General features: G+C 38.9%; 1 protein-coding gene across 2 annotated transcripts in view; it reads left to right on the forward strand.

Moving 5' to 3' along the window:
* srgap3 (SLIT-ROBO Rho GTPase activating protein 3) overlaps window positions 1-22,138 on the forward strand; it is a 109,081-nt gene that overhangs the window by 69,621 nt on the left and 17,322 nt on the right. Inside the window, exons 5-13 of one of the 2 annotated variants that reach the window (XM_060867967.1) lie at window positions 3,431-3,616; window positions 4,567-4,695; window positions 7,537-7,758; window positions 8,612-8,713; window positions 10,377-10,574; window positions 12,917-13,001; window positions 15,379-15,406; window positions 17,769-17,799; window positions 21,823-21,883. In XM_060867967.1, the coding sequence (XP_060723950.1) occupies window positions 3,431-3,616; window positions 4,567-4,695; window positions 7,537-7,758; window positions 8,612-8,713; window positions 10,377-10,574; window positions 12,917-13,001; window positions 15,379-15,406; window positions 17,769-17,799; window positions 21,823-21,883 (1,042 nt within the window). Of the gene's footprint in view, window positions 1-3,430; window positions 3,617-4,566; window positions 4,696-7,536; window positions 7,759-8,611; window positions 8,714-10,376; window positions 10,575-12,916; window positions 13,002-15,378; window positions 15,407-17,243; window positions 17,347-17,768; window positions 17,800-21,822; window positions 21,884-22,138 lie in introns of both variants that reach the window. The other variant, XM_060867966.1, reaches the window with a different exon arrangement.

Here is a 22,138-nt window from a genome sequence, read left to right on the forward strand (position 1 = left end):
TGATGTGTCCATTCTTTTTTATTATTGTGCCAAATAAGGAACAAAACTCCACACTGTGTTGACTTTTAAATAAAAATAGAAAATTATATTTTAATGAAAACAAAATGCGGGGCACGGTGGCTTAGTGGTTAGCATGTACGCCTCACACCTCCAGGGTTGGGGGTTCGATTCCCTCCTCCGCCTTGTGTGTGTGGAGTTTGCATGTTCTCCCCGTGCCTCGGGGGTTTCCTCCGGGTACTCCGGTTTCCTCCCCTGGTCCAAAGACATGCATGGTAGGTTGATTGGCATCTCTGGAAAATTGTCCATAGTGTGTGATTACGTGAGTGAATGAGAGTGTGTGTGTGTGCCCTGCGATGGGTTGGCACTCCGTCCAGGGTGTATCCTGCCTTGATGCCCGATGACGCCTGAGATGGGCACAGGCTTCCTGTGGCCGGAGGTAGTTCGGATAAGCGGTAGAAAATGAGTGCGTGAGTGAAAACAAAATTGCACCAAGGTGGTGCACCACAGATCAGTTCCATAGATCCATCCATCCATCCATTCAACCATCCATCCATACATACATCTATTTATTTATCCTCTGCACTGCTTATCCTATACTGGGGTATATCCCAGGGACTCACAAGGCAAGGTACACCCTGGACAGTGTGCCAACCCATTACAGGGCACAATCACACATCTCACACACAGACACACTTGTTCATGTGCAGGCCAATGATTGTATGTCCAGAAACCTAATTAAGTAAGTTCAAAATGGTAACTAACACACCATAATTATTTACAGCATTTGGCAGATGCCCTTATCCAGTTACATATAACTCATTTATACAGCTGAGCAATTGAGGGTTAAGGGCTTTGTTTAGGGGCCCAGGAGCGGTAGCTTGGTGGCCCTGACGTTTGAACTCACAAACCTTCTGATCAGTAGTCCTGCACTTTAACCACTGAGTAACCACTTCCCACTAGTTATGTGCATTCATTAGCTGCAGTCATTCTGCTCTTTTAAGAAAGAGTTTTAGAGATTCCATTTAGCCTCCAAAGCACATGTTTGGACTGGGGAGGAAGGTGGAGTACCTGGAGGAAACCCCCGAAGCACAGGAGGAGCATATACTCTCCACACACACACTCGAACACTCATTCAGTATACACCCACATCTACAGCACCACGCATATTAAACATTATGTTTACATTTCCATGCTGTTGCTCACTGTTTTTCTGTCTTTGCACATACTATCTTTCACACTCACTCTTCAATACCAACTGCTGCTATTACACAAGTGTATATACTGTACAGTATGTTTACAAGAACCCTCTTTGTTCACTATCCTATATTTCTGCACATTGTACTGTGTAATATAAATAATGCACATTGGTCAGCACTATATTGTTTTTTTTTTTTTTAGTGTTTTGTATTGTCTGTTTGCACTGTCTTTTGTCTCACACTGTTTTCACTAGGGTACACACAATATACTTTATATCGCTAGGACTAACTTACTTACTACGTCCTTAGCTCTGTGTTGTTTTATGTAGCACCATGGTCCTGGAGAAACTTTGATTTATTTCACTATGTACTGTGTCAGCTATATATCGCTAAAATAACAGTAAAAGCTTCTTGACTTGACACAAACTAATCACTAAGACACTGTTCACTATCACTAGTTCACTATTGTGAACCAGACCAACCAGACGTACTACACATTTACTATTCGGATGTTTTTTATAAATATGCAGGACACACTGACAAAACTGAGCAAAATCAAATGTATCAATCTATAATTGATTCCTTAGTCAAGGATGTAAACAGGATGTTTCTACCTTTGTAGAAAAGTATAATGACTGCACTTAATAAATTAATGTCAATAACTGGCATGATAAATTTTATTACATTATTCTAGCTACCATTTAGAGCCTAGTTAATAATGGTATTGGAAGTACAGTCGAGGGACTGGGCAGCACCTTGGAGATTTCACTTGTTTAGTGAGCTTACTCGTAGAAATCAAGCATCGCGTTAGTTCTGGCAGGCCACATTGTCAAGCGTGCATCAGCTGTTAATCAGCTGTCCACGACGCACCAATCCGGTTACGACATCCATATTACCTGACCATTTAAATTCCCATTCATTGTGTCATGAACACGGAACAGAGCGGACCCAAACGCAGGATAGCATAAATAAAAGGGGTTTAATGACAAAACACAAAACAGGAACACAGACTCGAGACGGGACTAAACAGGACTAAGACCACAGTAGATGCCGCGCTACACGAGGCAACGCGGCACAGTTAAATACAAAAAAGGACAATGACACAATAGGGATCAGGTGTGATGACAGGGAGGAGCAGACGAAGGCGGGGCAGAAACGTGACGAGAAACGTAAACAAGCGCACGTGGCCAGAGTCCGGGCAGAGTCCTTACACATTGAGCCACTTTCTAGCGCATCGCTGTGACGCGATTTAAACTCTCTCCTCCAACCTCCAACCCCGACTCCACCCGTTGTTCCTTGTACCAGTTTACGTTATAAATCCCCACATATTTTTCTCTCTCTCTCCATTTCTCTTTAATTATTTATTTATCTATTTATTTATTTATTATTTTTCCAAAAACGCGTAAGCGAGCATATCTAATACTAGATATGGGGGGGGGATCTATTCTATTTTCTAGTTGTTGCTCTCCTCACTCTGTCCATGCATGCACATGGACGGGCGCATGGATTTTTTTGCCCAGAACAGAACCATACCGACCAACACTAACTGTATGCATATCATCTAATAAATTCTCATTTGACAAAGTGGTCCTGATTGAATTATCATTCATCCACTCGTGCTAACGCTAAATTCTTACTGAGCTGGACATTAGCTGGTGTTTGTCCAACTGTAATCTAGAAGAACATTATTAATGTTAGTCTGACACTGTGATAAGTACAATAAAGGAGCAGTACTTCACTTTGCTTGATGAAGTTGCTCAGAAGTTATACTTTATTTCAAGGCAACATCTAACTCTAGAGCTACAGACAAGGGGCTGAGTGATTTTCAGCCATTGAGACCACAGTAAGAATCTCTGGTTAAACTGTACAACAGAACAGCAGTGATATAATTACAAACAAGTCTTGCATTATTATTACAGCTGGGAAACCCAAATTCTAGCTATTGGATGTGTACAGAGAGAGTGGGTGTTTGCTTCCTTGCTTTATTCAGTATCATCCACATTCAGAATTGCTTTCTTTGTCCTGGAGGTAACAGCTGTATCTGTGACACCAAACTCTTCTCTTCACTCACACGTGATTCTGAGACTAAGAATATTGGGACATTTTTGGTTGTCATCCCAGTCTTAGGGTATAAATGTTTTACTGTTTTCCACACATCCATTGTCATATGAGGTTCAAGTTGGACCGTAGCTGACTTTTTTGTTTCCCTGCTGCATCCTTACTGCCCCCTGTAGGTGATGAAGACATACCACATGTACCACACGGAGAGCATCAGTGCTGAGAGCAAGCTAAAGGACGCCGAAAAGCAGGAAGAGAAACAGTACAGCAAATCCGGCGACCTGAACGTCAATCTCCTGCGGCACGAGGATCGCGCCCAGCGCCGCAGCTCTGTCAGGAAGATTGAGAAGATGAAGGAGAAGGTGAGAACAGGGCATTTGAGCCACCATCAGTGTCTCCTCAAGACAGTCTAATTGGCTTGAGATAAGATGGGTCTGTTCAGCCTTCATGGCTGCTTAAGTAGGTGACATATCAAAGGAGCTATTTAACAAAAGCTAATGAAGGAGCTGCTCGTCATCCACCACACTGTTTACTGTTTACTGCTGGGAATCCATCAGACTCCTGAAAGCACTGACTTGATAAAAGGTGAATAAGATGTAGAGAAGCTAGTTTAGATACTGTAGGACGTGTGGAATCTCACGCATGCTAACATGCAGCACATCAGCTCAGTGGTCTAATCGTTCACCACAGCAGCTCAGAGAGCTAATTCTTGTACAATCACTAGGATTCTGAGTGCTCAGTTTCTGATTCTGCTAAAATCCAGTTTTTTTTGTTAGGTTGTATTTTATGTTTGCTTTTTAATGCCCCTAATATCTAAGCCTCAATTGAACAGAAATGGGAACATTGCACAGTGATGCAGAGCAAAATTCTGACTCATCATGCAGATTGCAGAAGGAAGGAAGGAAAGAAAGAAAAAAGAAAGAAAGAAAGAATGAAAGATATAATATATATATATATATATATATATATATATATATATATATATATATATATATATATATGAAAGATATAATATATGTATATATATATACATATATATCTTTCATATATATATATATATATATATATATATCTTTCATATATATATATATATATATCTTTCATATATATATATATATATATATATATATATATATATATATATATCTTTCATATATATATATATATATATATATATATATATATATATATATATATATATATATATATATATATATATATATATAAAATGTATAATATAACTCATATACTTGCATAGTACTTTCCTTAAAGTAACACATTTTTCTCCTCTGTCTTCTTCTTCCTTCTTCAGAGACAAGCCAAGTATTCAGAAAACAAGCTGAAATGCACAAAAGCTCGCAACGACTATTTATTGAATTTGGCAGCCACCAACGCCGTAGTGGCAAAATACTACATTCACGACGTCTCCGACATGATTGATGTGAGTATGGCACATAAGACATGTGTTTGTGTACGCTGGCTTGGATGTGTAAGTGTTTGTTTGACACAGTTAACACTGCAGGGGACTCCATCTGTTTCCCGTTGCATTGTGGGTACCGGGTCTCGCTAAAGCCGTTCTGTGTTATTTCCTCCGAATGTTTCTTACAGACATTATTTTCTCTGCTTTGCATAATTATCCCCTTTCTGGTGTTGTAATTCTGGCACCCACTGCTGCTGCATCATGTTAGAATTCCAGTATTATTTATTCTTACTTAGCAGATGTTTACTTAACTTAAAAGCAGTTGAGTTGATTTTTAGGCTTATAATCTGCCCACACGAGTTAGTTATACTCAGTAATGCTATCCGGTCAGAATTAAATAGGGGTTTGTGTTTGCATTACTGACCACTTGCTGAATGTGCTTGTGTGTGCTTGTGTGTGTGTGTGTGTGTGTGTGTGTGTGTGTGTGTGTGTGAGAGAGTTTATAAGTCATTCTTCTGTTCATGAGTGGTGGTGGATCCTGAATACTAGGTGTGAGACAGAAATACACCTGGTATAGGATGCAACCACCAGTAGCTCTCACACACACATACACACACACACACACAAACACCTACAGTATGTACATAACAATTTCTAGTTACTGACAGTTAAACCTTCTATCTAACAGCAGGGTTTTGTGAGCTGGGACAAGCAGGGCACCCAGTAAGAAACCCATGACAAACCTACAGAGAAATCCCACACATGCAGTAATCAGGGCTTTGGATTAGACCAGAGACCCTGGAGCTGTGAGACAGTAGAGAAACGCTTCTTAGTGCAACACTGCGCTGCCTAAGGGCTATTTATTTTACAGAGGATTATTAATATGTACACTTTTTCATCTCTCCTCATTAATGCATAACAGGAAAGAAATAAGGATTTTGTTTGCATTAATATTTTAACATTAAATGTTTAAAAGGAACAATTTCCGTGGCACATTTACAGATTTTTTTTTTAGGTTTTCTTTTTATAAAAAGCCCAAAGATATAGATTTTGTGAGTAATCAGAATCGCCTACAGAAACTTGTGCGGTTCTTATGCCATGTCATTGGTTTTTAGACCATGTAAAGTCATCACAACCTTACTACCAAACTAGCAATGGTGTCCTTAAAGCTTGTGTGAAGAATGTGGCAGGGTTTTAATGTTGCACTCTGTGCACAGCTCATAGTGGAAGTTATTTCATGACTGCTACTCGGCCGCCCCTGCCTTCAATCACAGCAGTCTTTATAATAGAGTCACTCTATCGTGTATAAACAAAGAGTAAGGCAGTTCACACACACACACATGCGCGCACGCACGCACAGACATGTGCACAGCTGTTTACTGGGTCTGTCAAGGCAAATCGGGGAATTGAGACAGTTTCATGATTGCCCCGGCTGGGTGTATTGGGGCATACGGCTCGTGTGGTACTTTGTTCATCCTGTTCTTTTAAACACTATGTTAAATATGACAGAAACAACGTTAGCCATTATTGTGGAGAACTGTGATTGGTTTCTGCGTCTGTTGTCTTTACGCCATCATAATGGACATACAACATTGGTGGCATGTCTGTCCATCATACATAATCTAACAGCAGGCAATGAGAAGAGGAGCAAATGTGGCTCCTTTTTGCCACTGAGCTGTAGGGAAAGAAAGAAAGAAAGAAAGAAAGAAAGAAAGAAAGAAAGAAAGAAAGAAAGAAAGAAAGAAAGAAAGGGAGGGAAGGAAGGAAGGAAGAGAAGGAAAGAAAGAAAGAAAGAAAGGAAGGAAGGAAGGAAGGAAGGAAGGAAGGAAGGAAAGGAAGGAAGGAAGGAAGGAAAGAAAGGTAGAGGTATATCATAGCATGGAGATACATTTTGTTGAGATACAGTTACATATGTTTAACATGACCCTGACGTCAGTTTACTTTATTTACATTCATGACAGTTCTGTTGTAAATATTAATGCCACTATTTATTATTTTCAGTATGTAATTTGATGCTAATGATTATCTGATTCTCAGATTTATCAGCTGATTATCAATAATGAATGAATGCACATAACTAGTGGGAAGTGGTAACTCAGTGGTTAAAGTGCTGGACTATATATCAGCTAGACAGTGCTCTGAAATAACCCGTGTCTGCGGTCATGTATAGTTGTGTAGCATAAAAATGTAAAAGTCTTCACATTAGTGGATCAGATTGGGCAATGTGTCATTATTGATCCAATACCAGTCCAAAATATGAGGTCACATTCATTCCTGATCCTCAGTGACACTGATAGATGCACTGTATTCTGGTTTAAACACATAAACACAACTAAAGCTCTAAAGTGTCTTAATCAGGTTATTCAAATGAGCCCATGTGCCAGTTTAGTCAAACACCTAATTGAGTCTAATGGATGGATTTATGGCTCAGGAGAGCTAGCTGTTTCCTCTTCATTAAACACTCATGTAATAATTCACAGACATGTTTGTTTCCCTGCAGCATATTTCAAACCTTCTTCTAAATTAGGTTAGTTTATGCTATTTTTTAAGACTGAAACTAATTAAACTGGCTATCCCACTGTGCTTGTACTTCTAAATGTGTGTTAAAGGCCTCGTTTTGGTCTTCAAGCCAATTCTTGTCTGTAGACTCTACTGTTATTCAGAGTTAAGTGTCTGTACTTAAGAGTAAATAAATAAATAAATAAAAAAATCAACTGTAGCGCAGAATTGATGATGATTCCACTAATGAACCGAACTGAAATGGACATATTTGTAGCTTGTTGACATAGCAAACAGAAACGAGCTGGTGTACACTCTAATGCTTTGATAGATCTTTTTAAAACATCCTCCTTTGTTTTCCAGTGCTGTGACCTCGGATATCATGCTAGCCTGGCACGCATGTTTAGGACCTATCTCTCTGCCGAGTACAACCTGGAGACTTCACGCCATGAAGGTCTGGACCTGATCGAGAGCGCCGTAGACAACCTGGACTCTCGCAGTGACAAGCACAAGATCATGGACATGTACAACCAGGTGTTCTGTCCTCCCATGCGCTTTGAGTATCTGCCTCACATGGGAGATGAGGTGAGAAAGTTCGACATAACCGCAGCATCTAACCTGAAGGCTTCATGAAACCCTTCATATTCTGACTGTGTGTAGATCTGAGACCTAAAATTTGGTACAACATGTCTCAAAAAGTGAAAAGGCAGAAAGCGTATTTAAAAATGACAATTCTATGGACATTACTAACAAACGTGACCATGAATCTTCTATATACATGCATGTACTATAAACTTCCAGAAACATCTATTATTTATAGAATGCACCCAATTATGCAGCCATGCTTTTCAAACTGGCTTCTAAAGTCAATTTGGTCATTGTAGAAATCCTACTTTACAAATATATTGATAACAAGTTTTGACGGAAAATTTAAGTTTAGGTTTTCCTACCCAAGTTTACACCAGCAAGAGACAAAGCCGCTTCAATTTCAGTGACAGCAAGCAACAAACAACAGCACAACAATTGATCTGAATCTGTTAATACAGCTCGTACAGTACAAAGCCTAGCAAAGCCTTATTTAACATTATTTAATCAGATTAAGAATGTGGTAGCCTAGTGTTTAAGGTGTTGGACTACTGATCAGAAGGTCGTGAGTTCAAATCCCAGGCTCACAATGCTGCTACTGCTGGGCCCCTGAGCAAGGCCCTTAACTCTTAATTGCTCAGCTTAAATTAAAGAGTACATGAAAATCATAGATATTACAAGGTATAAAAGGTGTATCTATGAACCTGCCACTCCAGCACCAACTAGTGAGAGTTCACTGTGCATGCAGTAGTAAAACCTAAAGCTGAATGTCAGAAGGCCACCATTTTATGACCGTGTGTGTGTGTGTGTGTGTGTGTGTGTGTGTGTGTGTGTGTGTGTGTGTGTGTGTCAGGTATGCCAGGTGAGCGCTCAGCAGCCAGTCCAGACAGAGCTCCTGATGCGCTACCATCAGCTGCAGTCTCGACTGGCGACACTCAAGATCGAGAACGAGGAGGTGAGCCCCATCTCTGAATCAAATATTTAGACATAATCTATACACTTTACGCCATGACATTAGACTGCACCATGTACAGCTAAAGCCCACATTCGGGCTCCTCTTCAGTATTTATTAATTACCTAGAGATTTTGATTTGAACAGTTATTATCTGTAGTCTAACTGGTGTCATACACAGTATGGATCAGTTCCATTAGAGAAAACATGACTCAGGTAAATTGAGCCAGACATCAGCTGACCATCTGAATCAGCACCAGGATGGATGCACAGGATAGACCTATTAAATAATTGCCACCTCAATCTCCGTCTTGAAGGAAATGAATTAGTATGAAGCCAGGTCGCTTGGAAATCAAGGATAAATAAATTGGAAAAGCAAACTGAGGCACTTTTAGGACGTTTATAACACTTAAACTTAGAAGTGTCTTGATAGCATCCGTCTATTTTAAGTCCCATCTGTTTGTGTTATATGAATAAGTTAACAAAGTCAGCTTAATCATTTTCTATGTTAACTTATCTAACTTATCTTAAAAGATTTCAGACTCCTCACAGTATTATGAAGAACCTCAGGATGTCAGAGAACAGGGGTGTCTATACGGATAAAATTCAGATGATTTCATTCATAAAAACACACAAAATAAAACAGCAAACACTGGGAAAAAGAAAAGCGAAACAGATCACACGAAGACAACACAAAGATGAGGATTCCTCACTGCCCAAGGCAACACGGCCGGAATAAAAAGGGAGACAATTGAGACAGGAAGGAATTACACAAGGGTGGGGCAGACACGTGAAATAAACGTAAACAAAAAAAAAACACATGGCACCAGCAAAAAGTTCAAGCTAGATCCTGACAGGATGATGGCAGGAATATTCAAGCTGAGACTTTCAATTAAGTTGCACACTTGTTCTTCACTATAGCATTGCCAGATGGTAACTTTGACCAAGTCAGCTCCTTAAAAACCCTGTGGATTTGCTCAGAAATGTTTCACAGGCTCTGTTGTTTCTGAAGCACTCAAGAAGATGCATCACATTGACAGCCACACTGATGTAATTTCCAAGATTCACTTTGTTATATGTGGGAACGTGGTGGTATTTTTAGCTTTTCCTTCCTGCTAATAATGTTTTTTTTTTTTCTTTCCGGAGTGTAAGAGTGGAATTCATGAAGGTGCTTCTTTGCGGCAGTGTAGAAGAAGCCTACGTGTCATGATTTCCTACTAAGCGTACGCAGATTCTAATCGACCCCATAATAGCCCAACCTGCTCATATTGATGGCTCCATCCAGCCCTTATCGCTGTATGTCTCATAACCAGGCCATAATGGACGATTTGTGTCAGGAAGGGAATATGCTACATTAATCTCAGAGCTTCACAATAGAGTCCTGGGGCAGTTATACATATCATCTGTGTTGTAGTCAGACAGCACTCATTTTCAGTCATTCACATGAGTGATATTTCAGCCCAGGGTTGTTTCAGGAGTCATCGAGAGCTTGGCTTATGGTCATGGGAAAAACTACCTGAGAGATGATATGAGGATGAAACGTTGAGACCTTTCATCTGTGCAATTGCGCAACCAGGACGTTCTTTCTTGTTATAACATCAAGTCTATTCTATTGAAGTTATCTACTGTTCACTGATAGAAACTTGAACTTGTTGTTGATGGTCAGGTGCGCAAGACCCTGGATGCGACAATGCAGACACTTCAGGACATGCTGACCGTGGAGGACTTTGACGTGTCTGATGCCTTCCAGCACAGCAGATCCACAGAGTCTGTTAAATCAGTGGCATCTGAAGGCTACATGAGCAAGCTGAACATCGCCAAGCGGCGCTCCAACCAGCAGGAGACCGAGCTCTTCTACTTCACAGTGAGTCAGACAGCTGATCTACCTCTAGGTTTGCGTTAAGAGTATAGGTTTAATTACTAGTAATAATGTGACATTAATAACAGACAACCTCAGCATTCTTAATTGTAAAGAATATTAAAACTAAGTATTTGTTTAAATGTTAATGAAATCACTTGCATTGAAAAAATGTTTATTCAATCCATCACTAAATCGACTACATACACAATAGCAATTAAATGACAGTTAATTGAAACAAGTAAATTACAACATGTTGGTTCATGCTGGTTGTTATGTTTTACTTATTGATGTACAGAAGTATTTTCTAGACAATTCTCAAAATTGTATTTGCAGTTGTCTCTTCTGTATGTGGATGCATAAATTGTGTCATAATTCAAATGGGAAATGCAAATAGCACATTGTGTCATAAATCGAACTGAACTGCAAGCTCAAGTGCATTTCCCATGTCTGATGAGTTACGACCCTGTCATTCTGAAATAGCTATAGAAATCACCCCGTTCGCTATTTCACTTCCTCTGCATCACGTATGGAGCCAAATATGAATTCCCAATCACGGAATCCTGTCAGTCATTGTTAGGGTAGAGTTTACTATTGGGTATGTTGGTGTTTGGAAGTGATGTCTGTTTGAAAAGCACCTGGAAAATTCTTCCATCATGAAGCTCTGAAAAAGTGTTAATACAAGTGTTTATCATTTGGTGAATCATTTCGTAGTGTATTCATGTTGAACGTTGTACACAGTTTATCTGTGCTACATAATGTTATTTAAGAGATCTTTGACATGAAGCCTTACTGATATTTTATAAGAATTTTTCAGTTTTCACAGCAACCGTGCAATAAACGACTAACAATAATAAATTCATTTAAAATGTTCAATGTGTTAGACTTACCAGACCAACAAAATTATTTGTAAGTGTAATTCTGTCCGTAATTGAGTTAGTCCCTGCCGTATTTTATTTTTATACTGTCATTCTGAAGGACTTCCTCATGCCTCTGATCTTTCAGCACAAACATTTAAACAGTGTTGGGGAGGTACAGTGTTGGACAGTGCTGGACAGTGTTGGACAGTGCTGGACAGTGGACAGTGTTGGACAGTGCTGGACAGTGCTGGACAGTGTTGGACAGTGCTGGACAGTGTTGGACAGTGCTGGACAGTGCTGGACAGTGGACAGTGCTGGACAGTGCTGGACAGTGTTGGACAGTGTTGGACAGTGTTGGACAAAGGCAATCTCAGAGCCTGGCATCAGATATTAGAGACATTAATCTAATTTATTTTTGTGACTAATATTTTGCAGATGGAGCTTAGTATATAGCAGAGTTCATAAACATTTTTCAGCAAACATTATTTGTTTAAACATTAATTTCTTTCATTAGATGCTTTCATATAGATTTATTTTATAAACCAAATTCAAATGTTTTTCACATGGAGTTTGCATGTTCTCCGTGTGCCTCAGGGTTTTTTTCCCCAAGTCTAAAGACATGTGTTGTAGGCTGATTGGCATCTCTACATTGTATGTAGTGTGTGATTGGGTGTGTGAGTGTGTGAGATGCCCTGTGATAAACTGGCATACTGTCCAGGCTGTACCCTGCCTTGTGCCCCAGGTCTCCTGGAATAGTATAGGCTCCAGGTTTCTCATGACCCAGCAGGATAAGTGAGAATAGATGGAAATATTCTGTTAATTATTTCTATGTACTTTAGCTATTTATTTTGTGGTACATAATCTGGAATGAAATGTTCCATGGCTTAACCATAAAGCTTTTAGCACTGAACATAAATGCTTTTCATTAATTAAAATGTTTCCGATTTATGTTTGAGTTAGTGAGGTTTGGATTAAACTCATTCAATTCAAACGACCAGTCCAACTGTATGAAGTAAACTACACAATACTGTACTACAGCAAACTAGAATACGATCCTAAATGATAAAAACTCAGTACTCTGAGATTATTGTTCCAAAACTGGCTAATAAATAAATCATGGACTCCCCAGCAAGGCTTCGGACCACAAGTATATAGTATAACTTTTAAGTCTTTTTTCATTTACTATGTAAGATATCACTTTTGCAATCTAATCACAGAACACTGAACCCATACACAGATAATGAAAGTCTACAGCCCAGCGTTCTCATATCGGAAATGAAATCATAAAACTCCCAGGACGAGTCTCTGCGACTTAGCAACAAAAGCGGAAATTAAACCTCTTAGAAAACAGATCGAATTATTGCCGTGCAAAACAGAACACAACAACGTTTGATCCTCTGTCGTAGCGAGCAGTTCTATCCTTTTGTGTCACTGTCAGCTTGTGTTAGTATCACCGGCTCCCTAACATCTTCATCTCTGTGTGTGCAGAAATTTAAAGAGTACCTGAACGGAAGCAACCTCATCATTAAACTGCAGGCCAAGCATGACCTCCTGAAGCAGACGCTGGGGGAAGGTGAGTGCTTGCATAACCAGCGCTAAATGCCAAGTGTCAGACCTTGTGTGAAGGTCTCTCATTGTGACTTTGGTCGCTGCAGGATAACGTCAAATTAAGGCCACGGTGTTCAGTGAGAGCCTTATGAGAGTTTTAATGAAGAGTGTCGTTTAATGACTTCCTTTAACGTCTGGTCATTAAAAGGAGTTTGTTGTAGATACAGGTGATTAAAAGCAGATGGTAATGTGGCATTTCTCCAGGTTCGAAATTCTAATTTGCTTGCTGTATTATTGAGGCATTGAGGAAAGGCTTAATATGGTGAGTAATACGGTGTAAGTGTGAATCACGTCAACAACCCAAAAAATAGAGAGCTAAAACATAACAGCAATATCAGAAACATATCAGCATGAACTCAAACCACTAAGGAAAGGTCCTTATTGAGCTGGACATGCCAAAGGATTTACTGCAATGTTACTCATGTTATTATAGTGAGGAGTAATACTTTCTTCTGAATTATTCCATTAATGCCTGGGTTATAGACTATTTTATATAAAACATAAATCATATCTTTCTTTCTTTTTAAATGCAACACTAGATATTTGGTAATATATATTGTGTATTATAGAAATGCCTTCAAGAATTTGCCCCAAATTTGTATTCCAATGAATGCTGTGACAGCATATTTTAAAAATAACATTGTATTAAAAGCCCTTTACCTCCTACTGTAACATCCTCCAGCTGTCCAGGTCTCTGAACACTCTGTTTATAATTTTCTAATTTGCTTTTAAAGTTTTTATTCACATTCTGGTTTGTTCATGTATTTTGCACTTGCAGGCCACCGTAGCATAATAAAGTAGGTGCTCTTTTTTATTCTCTGTAGAGGGAAAGCCTCATCCTGATATTTTGGCAGCTCTATTATGGCCAGTTTGCACCCAATCAATCAGCATGAGCGTTTGGGCAGCTGCTGGTGTGCTGTGTCTTAATCTAATGGCGGCACGGTGTGCGAGAACCCAGCTGAGACCTGCTATGCGTATGGATGTTCACAGACAACTATGCCCCCCTCCTACCCAGCAGCCCCGGCACTCAATTACACCAAATCACACCAGACAGGGAGGGCTAGACGTCTGGGTCCTGTTATGGCCACAAGCTAAACCTGTGTGTGTGTGTGTGTGTGTGTGCGCGTGCATGTGTGTGTGTGAGAGAGAGAGACATATGGTGGCTGCAGGTACAACCCCTGTTTTTAATTATTCACCTAATTGATCCTAGGTGCATTAGATGATCTGGCTTACTAAGTGTGCTCAGCTGTAGTGATGTCCTCACGGTTGATGAGATACTCACCAGCTGGTGTCACCACCATGTCTACAGACGTGGCCAACCTTCTAAAAGCTAATTTGGACATGCTTCAGTGATCTGAAAAAAGCATTGATGTTTTGAATTGGACTCCTTCTCAAGCAACTGCTGAATCATTTTTTTTCCATCTTAGCTGGCTGCTCAAAAAAAAAAACGATTTCTCCGATCAAAGCCCTTCAGTGACATTCACGACATATATGCAGATTCTCAGACGTCAAGTTATTTGGAGTAAAATGATCTCGGTATTTCATTTGGAGCTTTCATTGATATGGAATTACAGAAAGAGAACATTAAGTGGCGATTTATAAAGGGAGTGTTATTGTGGTGCTACAGCCAAACTATTTCTTTGGAAAATAACTGACAGGAAATGTTCTCTGTCTTCACACGAGTGTGTTTAAGTACTCCGAGGACAAAAGCTCGGCTTCTTTTTTCTATATTTGGCAGAAAATAAAAGAGACAATGATACCTTTTTGATCCATTTCAGTTGAATTTATACAAGGCTATGATGGTGATTCACTAAACTAAATAGATGATATTTATTTGAAGTGATTGCTCAAAACATTGATTCATTTATAGCTAGTCCTTTGTGTACCACTATTCAGTTAGAGGAAACACCCTCTTTACCCCATTTACATAAATATTGTCCTGTGATAGCAGCTGGGAGCGTATGTGCTAGACGCGCTACATGTCTGTCTATCAGGTTCCCCAAAGTCTTTCACGTGTTTCTTTCTATCATGTTTCACACAAATCATTTAATGAGCTGTCACACGCACAAACCGCATTGTTGACCACATTCATATACACACGCGCAGACGTTCCCGTTTCTCACCCCGCCGAGCCGTCTAGCACCCCACAGGGATCCCCACAAGGTTTCTACAGCGACCACAGCACTCCTTTGTCTGAATATCAGGGTTCATCCATTCATCCTTCTCTCAATAGACTGGCTCACTTTCACTAAAGCCCCACACCCAATCCATCAAAACTCTACAGCTCACAGCACCAGATCTTATAAGAGCTTTTATCTCTTTTTTCTTTCTCTCTTTTGCAGGAGAAAGGGCTGAGTGTGGAACGACAAGGTAAAACTTTTCGAGAAATAATCTTTTCGATCATTTGTCCTGATTGAATTGATGCTTCATGTGATTGTGCAGAACTGAAAGGGTTAAACACTAAATAATCAAGAAGTACGTACTTAAATGATTACTGCAATTTTGCTGATACTCTCCTCCTGGTTGAATTCACATTTGAGCTACTTGTGGTGTGTAGCTTGTACTGAGCTGTGAAATAATGACAACACAGCTGTTAAATGCCCAAACTAATCACAGTGCATTATTCACTGCTAGATAATAACAGATCATTAAACTATATCAGATATTTTTATCAGACGCTAGAGTCTCCATCTAGAGTCTCCATCAATTCATATTTTGACAATTATAAATATGATTGGTATTTTAAGTATTCTTAAGATATAATGGGAGATATAATGAGAGTATGGTATATTTAAAAGTATCTTGTTCTCATTGTATATTTCAATTTGCTAGGGAAAAAATATCCACTTCCTGTTTTTTGTGCACAGGCTTCAAAATGCACAGTTCGGGAAAATTTTGCATGTTTCTAAAATAATTCTTAGTGAATTTGCATCATTATTCAGCTGAATAAACAATCCTGAACAAGTCAGTGAGAATGAAATAAATAGAAAGAAAGGAAAATGTTTTTTTCCTTGCAATAAACCCTTAATGAATTAATGCACAGCGGTCGAAGAGGACTTGTCCCCAAGCTGTCATTGGCAGGTTAAGTACTCTCTCTGTGAGTAGGGTTAGAAAAGCCGTACCAGTCCGCTGGCAAAGCAGATGTCAACCACCATCTGTGCAACTGCTCATGAAAACCTGCTCCAACTGCTGAGTAAAGTGCTATGGCACATACCACAGCTCCGGCACCACACGTTTACTGATCGACTTTGGCCCATTAACCATTTGTGAGAAGTTTACATTAAGGAATGTCTTATGTTTATATGAACTTCTGTTTGAATGTTTACAGCTAGAAATCTTTTAAATGGGGATGAATGGCAGTGACAGCGTGCAAATTAATACAACTTAATACAAACTAAAATGTGTGTAATCCATAATAAGGTGAAATTTAGTTAGGAGATGTTAGTCACAAGTCAGAAGTGAAGCTGGAACTTTTGATTTTGTCAGTACATGAAGTTCTTCAGGAGAGACGATTTAGTAGCACTGTGCAGTTTCTTTGTGATGACAAGCTGTTTTTTTTTTGTTTTTTTCGGGCTTATTAACTACAATAAGAAATCTGAGATGCCTGTGGGGAAATTCTCTAACATAAGATTAATTCAACAAAGCATAAGTAATAAAGTTAAGTATTTGATATTAGTCATTAACAATGTGTTATTAGGTTATTTATGACCAATAAGTGGTGTCGTTAATATAAGTTTTCCTCAGTGTGAAAAAAGTAGAAGGAATGACAGACGATGGCCAACGTTGAAGGATAAAAAAAACTCTTAAAAAAACTGAAGAATAAAAAAACTATTTTTTGCTCCAAAAGTAAACGGAAACACCGGCATGTGTAGTTTTTTCTGGTGATTAGTGCTTAGTGCAGCTCAGTGTGATATTCCATCAGGTTGTGTGTGCTGTCACAACACGAGAAAGCAATTAAGTCTTCATATCACAGTGTGTGTTTCTGAAGGAGGCTGCTGTAAATGCCACGATATGAAGCTAATTAGGGGTCATTAATAAGATCATGATTATTTTTCGTGAAGCTGCTATTAATTTAAACATGTCCGCTATTAAAAGATTTGAGGTTTACACTTTATGCACTGCACGGTTGTAACCTCATTACTTTTGGTGTTGTGTGTGTATGTGTGTGCATTTTTTTGTTTCTCTTTGCCGTATTCATTTTTCCCAGACCCCCTACCCTACCCCCGAAACCACAGAAACTACGGAAACCTCGGCCACGCTCCGTCTATAATCATAAGCTGTTTAACGGAAATATGGAGACCTTCATTAAGGTACCATGTTGTTCTAGACAGCTCTCTCTGCTGGAATGGAGGGCTGACTGTGGCACGCAGGCTGTTTATCCTCTGTTTCTTAGCGCTCGCTAGCTCCCTCCCTCTGTGCCTTCCTGTAACTCACGCCTCCTTCTTCTCCTGATGCAGATTGTAAGGGTGGCGGAACACACACGAAAACCAATAGATACACAGAAATGACCCGCTTTTTTTTTTTTTGTTTGTTTTTTTAACATAAAAACAGAATTAGCTGTGTTTATATGATATTTGTGCCACCCCGTGCTGCATCCTGAGCGTTCCAGCAACCGCTCTGAGACTCAGGACGACAGTGTCGTCTCCATGGCGATCCTGTCGTTCCTTCCTAATCTGTGATTGTCTTGCTTTTCTCACCCCTCTGCTCCTCTCGCCACTGCTTTCTGTCCTAGGGGAAGAAGGAATACCCGTATTCGCCACCAGGTACATTAGCGCAGAGCAAAAAAAAACAACAAAAGTGTCATTTTTGGTTTCTTATGTTACTGGTGAATCTCACTCGTCTAATCAGAAGTGAGTTCAGTGGTCTGTGTACTTCTTGTTCATTCTATTTTGTGTCAGCAACAGAAACGTAAAAACGAATCATGAATAGTTATTTGATTATTGTTTCAAAATCCAGCAAAAGCGAGTCGTGTCGCTGTCGTCTATAAGGCTGTAAATCAATATGCCTGCGACTCTTGGCCAGTGACTATGTTTCCAATATGGAAATAAAAGTCTCTTAAACTATAAATGGGGGGATGTGGTAGCTTAGTGTTTAAGGTGTTGGACTACCAATCGGAAGGTTGTGAGTTCGAATCCCAAGTGCACCATGCTGCCATCGCTGGGCCCCTTAGCAAGGCCCTTACCACTCAGGATAAGGGTGTCTGCCATATGCTGTAAATATACTAAAGAAAGCATGCATTAGGACGCACTCTCAGACCCTGCTACCTCTGTACTGGTGGTGGGAAGACACCAAACATCCACATTAGGATTCCTAATTAGCATCAAACAACAAATGCTTGCTGAGAATGGCACAAGGGATTCCTTTTTTACACAAGAATCTTTCCCACAACAATCATGAGGATGTTTAGTCTCTTCACAAATCCATAAGAGTTAATTACATTATGTACCTTAGTACATTTATTACTAAGAGGGTTACTTTTAGCTTTCATTCCACCTCTAATTTCAAATATGTGTCAAAAAAGCCAAACTTCACATTCAGCAAAACCTAAATGATATTCAGGAGAGAATCTCCTAATAGTTCCTGATGAAAAGTCTTTTCATTCGTCACAATCATGTGGCATAATCTCTGATATTGTTCTCTATAATCATTTCAGTTACAATACAGTTACAAAGGCATACCCACAGCTATCAGTGTCAGCCCTAGTTTTCAGAAAATCGAACCCTTTTCTCTTTTAGTTATGGTTTCATTTCAAGAATAATCAAAAAACAATTCATGTTTTTTTTTTGACATTTTTGTTACGGACATAAAAGTAGAATGAACAGAAAGTGAATTGGAAAGAATCATAGAGAACAGATGTGCCTAATGTGCTGTTCTTTTCTATAATTACTCTGCATGCTTTAAACCCCCAAATTTAACTTCAGTCATATTATTGCTTCATATTCTGTACTATCATATTCAAACAGATTTAAATAAAATGCCTACAAACGAACAGAACACAAAGCATCTTTCAACATACATACATACATACATACATACATACATACATACATGCATACATACATACATACAGTTGTGTGAAAAAGTGTTGGCACCCTTCCTGATTTTTTTTTTTAATGCACGTTTGTCACACTTTAATGTATCAGATCATTCAGACATTCGACCAACTGTTAAAACATAATTTAACTGTGGTTTATTACACCTGAGTTCAATTTCTCTGGCCACACCCAGGCCTTATTACTGCTACACCTGTTTGCAATCAAGAAATCACTTAAATAAGACCTGACTGACAAAGTGAAGTAAACCAAAAGATCCTCAAAAGTTACACATCATGCTGAGATCCAAAGAAATTCAGGAACAAATGAGAAAGAAAGTAAAAAAGAAAAGGTTATAAAGCCATTTCTAAAGCTTTGGGACTCCGAATCACAGTGAGAGCCATTATCCACAAATGGTGAAAACATGGAACAGTGGTGAACCTTCCAAGGAGTGGCCGACCGGCCAAAATTACCCCAATTGCGCAGAGACGACTCATCCAAGATGTCACAAAAGACCCCACAACAACATCCAAAGAACTGCAGGCCTTACTTGCCTCAGTTAAGGTCAGTGTTCATGACTCCACCATAATAAAGAGACTGGGCAACAATGGCCTGCATGGCAGAGTTCCAAGACGAAAACCGCTGCTGAGCAAAAAGAACATAAACGCTCATCTCAGATTTGACAGAAAACCTCTTGATGATCCCCAACGCTTTTGGGAAAATACTCTGTGGACTAACGAGACAAAAGTTGAACTTTTTGGAAGGTGTGTGTCCCATTACATGCAGTAACACTGCATTTCAGAAAAAGAACATCATACCAACTGTAAAATATGGTGGTGGTAGTGTGATGGTCTGGAGCGGTTTTGCTGATTCAGGACCTGGAAGACTTGCTGTGATAAATGGAACCTTGAATTCTGCTGTCTATCAAAAATTCTAAAGGACAATGTGCGGCCATCTTTTCGTGACCTCACGCTGACGCAAACTTGGGTTCTGCAGCAGGATAATTATCTAAAACACACCAGCAAGACTCATTGCAAGTTATCGCAAACGCTTGATTGCAGTTCTTGCTGCTAAGGGTGGCTCAACCAGTTATTAGGTTTAGGGGGCAAGCACTTTTTCACACAGGGCCATGTAGGTTTAGATTTTGTTTTCCCTTAATAATAAAAACCTTCATTTTGTGTTTACTTGTGTTATCTTTGACTAATATTTAAATTTGCTTGAGGAAAAATTATAGTGTGACAAACATGCAAAAAAAAAAAAAAAATCAGGAAGGAGAAAACACTTTTTCACACCACTGTACATACATACTGTATACATACACACACTTTATACATACATACATGTACATACATACATACATACATACATACATACATACATACATACTCTATACATACACACACTTTATACATACATACATGTACATACATACATACATACATACATACATACATACATACATACATACTGTATACATGCACACACTTTATACATACATACATACATACATACATACATACATACATACATACTGTATACATACACACACTTTATACATACATACATACATACATACATACATACATACATACTGTATACATGCACACACTGTATACATACATACATACATACATACATACATACATACATACATACATACATACATACATACATACTGTATACATGCACACACTGTATACATACATACATACATACATACATACATTCATACATACTGTATATACACATGCAATGGATATATACAATGGATAGAAACAGTATAGAGACCCCTGTTACAATGACAGATTTTTGTGGTGTAATAAATAAAACCAAGGCAAATTGTGTCAGATCTTTTTCCATCTTAAATGTGATATCATGTCCAACAAGCTTCACGTGAAAGTCCAATAGAAGCATTAAAAAAAAGGAACATTGGACTGTGCTCAGAATAGACCAGTGTCATTCAAATTCATGTTCAAAAGTAATTATGATCCACCTGTCAGCACAAACATGATTCTATTCACCTCAAATAAAGATCAGCTGATTCTGTAGGAATTTATTTCAGAAGAAGCGAACAAAAGAATTTTCAAAACAATAGATGTACCGTGAAAAACCATGAAGGCCATCAACAAGCCCACCTAAATTTTGCCCAAACAAACAATAGTGAGTTCTAACCATGTGGCACGATTTGTTATGGCCTGATGAGAGCAAAAAAGAATGTTTTGGGCATAATTCTAATATATATATATATATATTTGGCACAAACACAAACAGCTCTTCATCCACAGCACCACATCCCACATGGGCCAATTTATTTTTAGCACAAGAGCTACAGTCCTCTGTTAGACAGCTGAGGATGAGGAAAATAATTTCTTGCACAAGTCTTGTAGACGGCTGGAGAGCTGTAGTATTGTTTCAAAGAAGAATCAAGAATCCAAGAAAGAAAGTATCCAAATTCTTTTTGTTTAAAAGAAATGTTGTTTCTTTTAAACACATACATTTTGTTGGTTATCACATTAAATATAGATATAGTTTGACCTGACATGATTTTTCTTAGCTTCATTATTACATCACAAGAATCAACAGTTTTCACGCGAGTTTTCACTGTATTTCTGTTCTATAACTATAAAGCAACTACCTTTTTTCTATTAGTGAAAACTCTTGTAAAATCACCATTAAACGCTGTTTATATTGTAATGTAATAATGTGTGTCTTGTTTTTTTTTTTTGTTTTGTTTTGTTTTCTCTCTGTTCTCAGGATTCAGGTCAGCCCATTCCTCTTGTAGTGGAAAGCTGCATTCGATACATCAATCTCTATGGTAAGCAGTCTGGATTTGGGTTTGTTTTGCACAGCTTAGAAGCTCTTAATGGCTGTAAGTGAGGGCCGATTTATTATTACAAACACAACTCCTTCTTATCATTCATGCAGAAGGTTATGCACACTGAACGACAGGGTGGAGGATATACGGATTTTGCGCAGATGCTGATTTGAACGCTCATAAGTTTTGTGTTTGTTGAGAGCTTTGTAGGACGATTTTTCTCCCAGTGTGCCATGTGTTGGAGAGCAGGTGAGG

Source organism: Tachysurus vachellii, chromosome 4 (genome assembly GCF_030014155.1).
Source record: "Tachysurus vachellii isolate PV-2020 chromosome 4, HZAU_Pvac_v1, whole genome shotgun sequence".
In the NCBI taxonomy this organism is placed as follows: domain Eukaryota; kingdom Metazoa; phylum Chordata; class Actinopteri; order Siluriformes; family Bagridae; genus Tachysurus; species Tachysurus vachellii.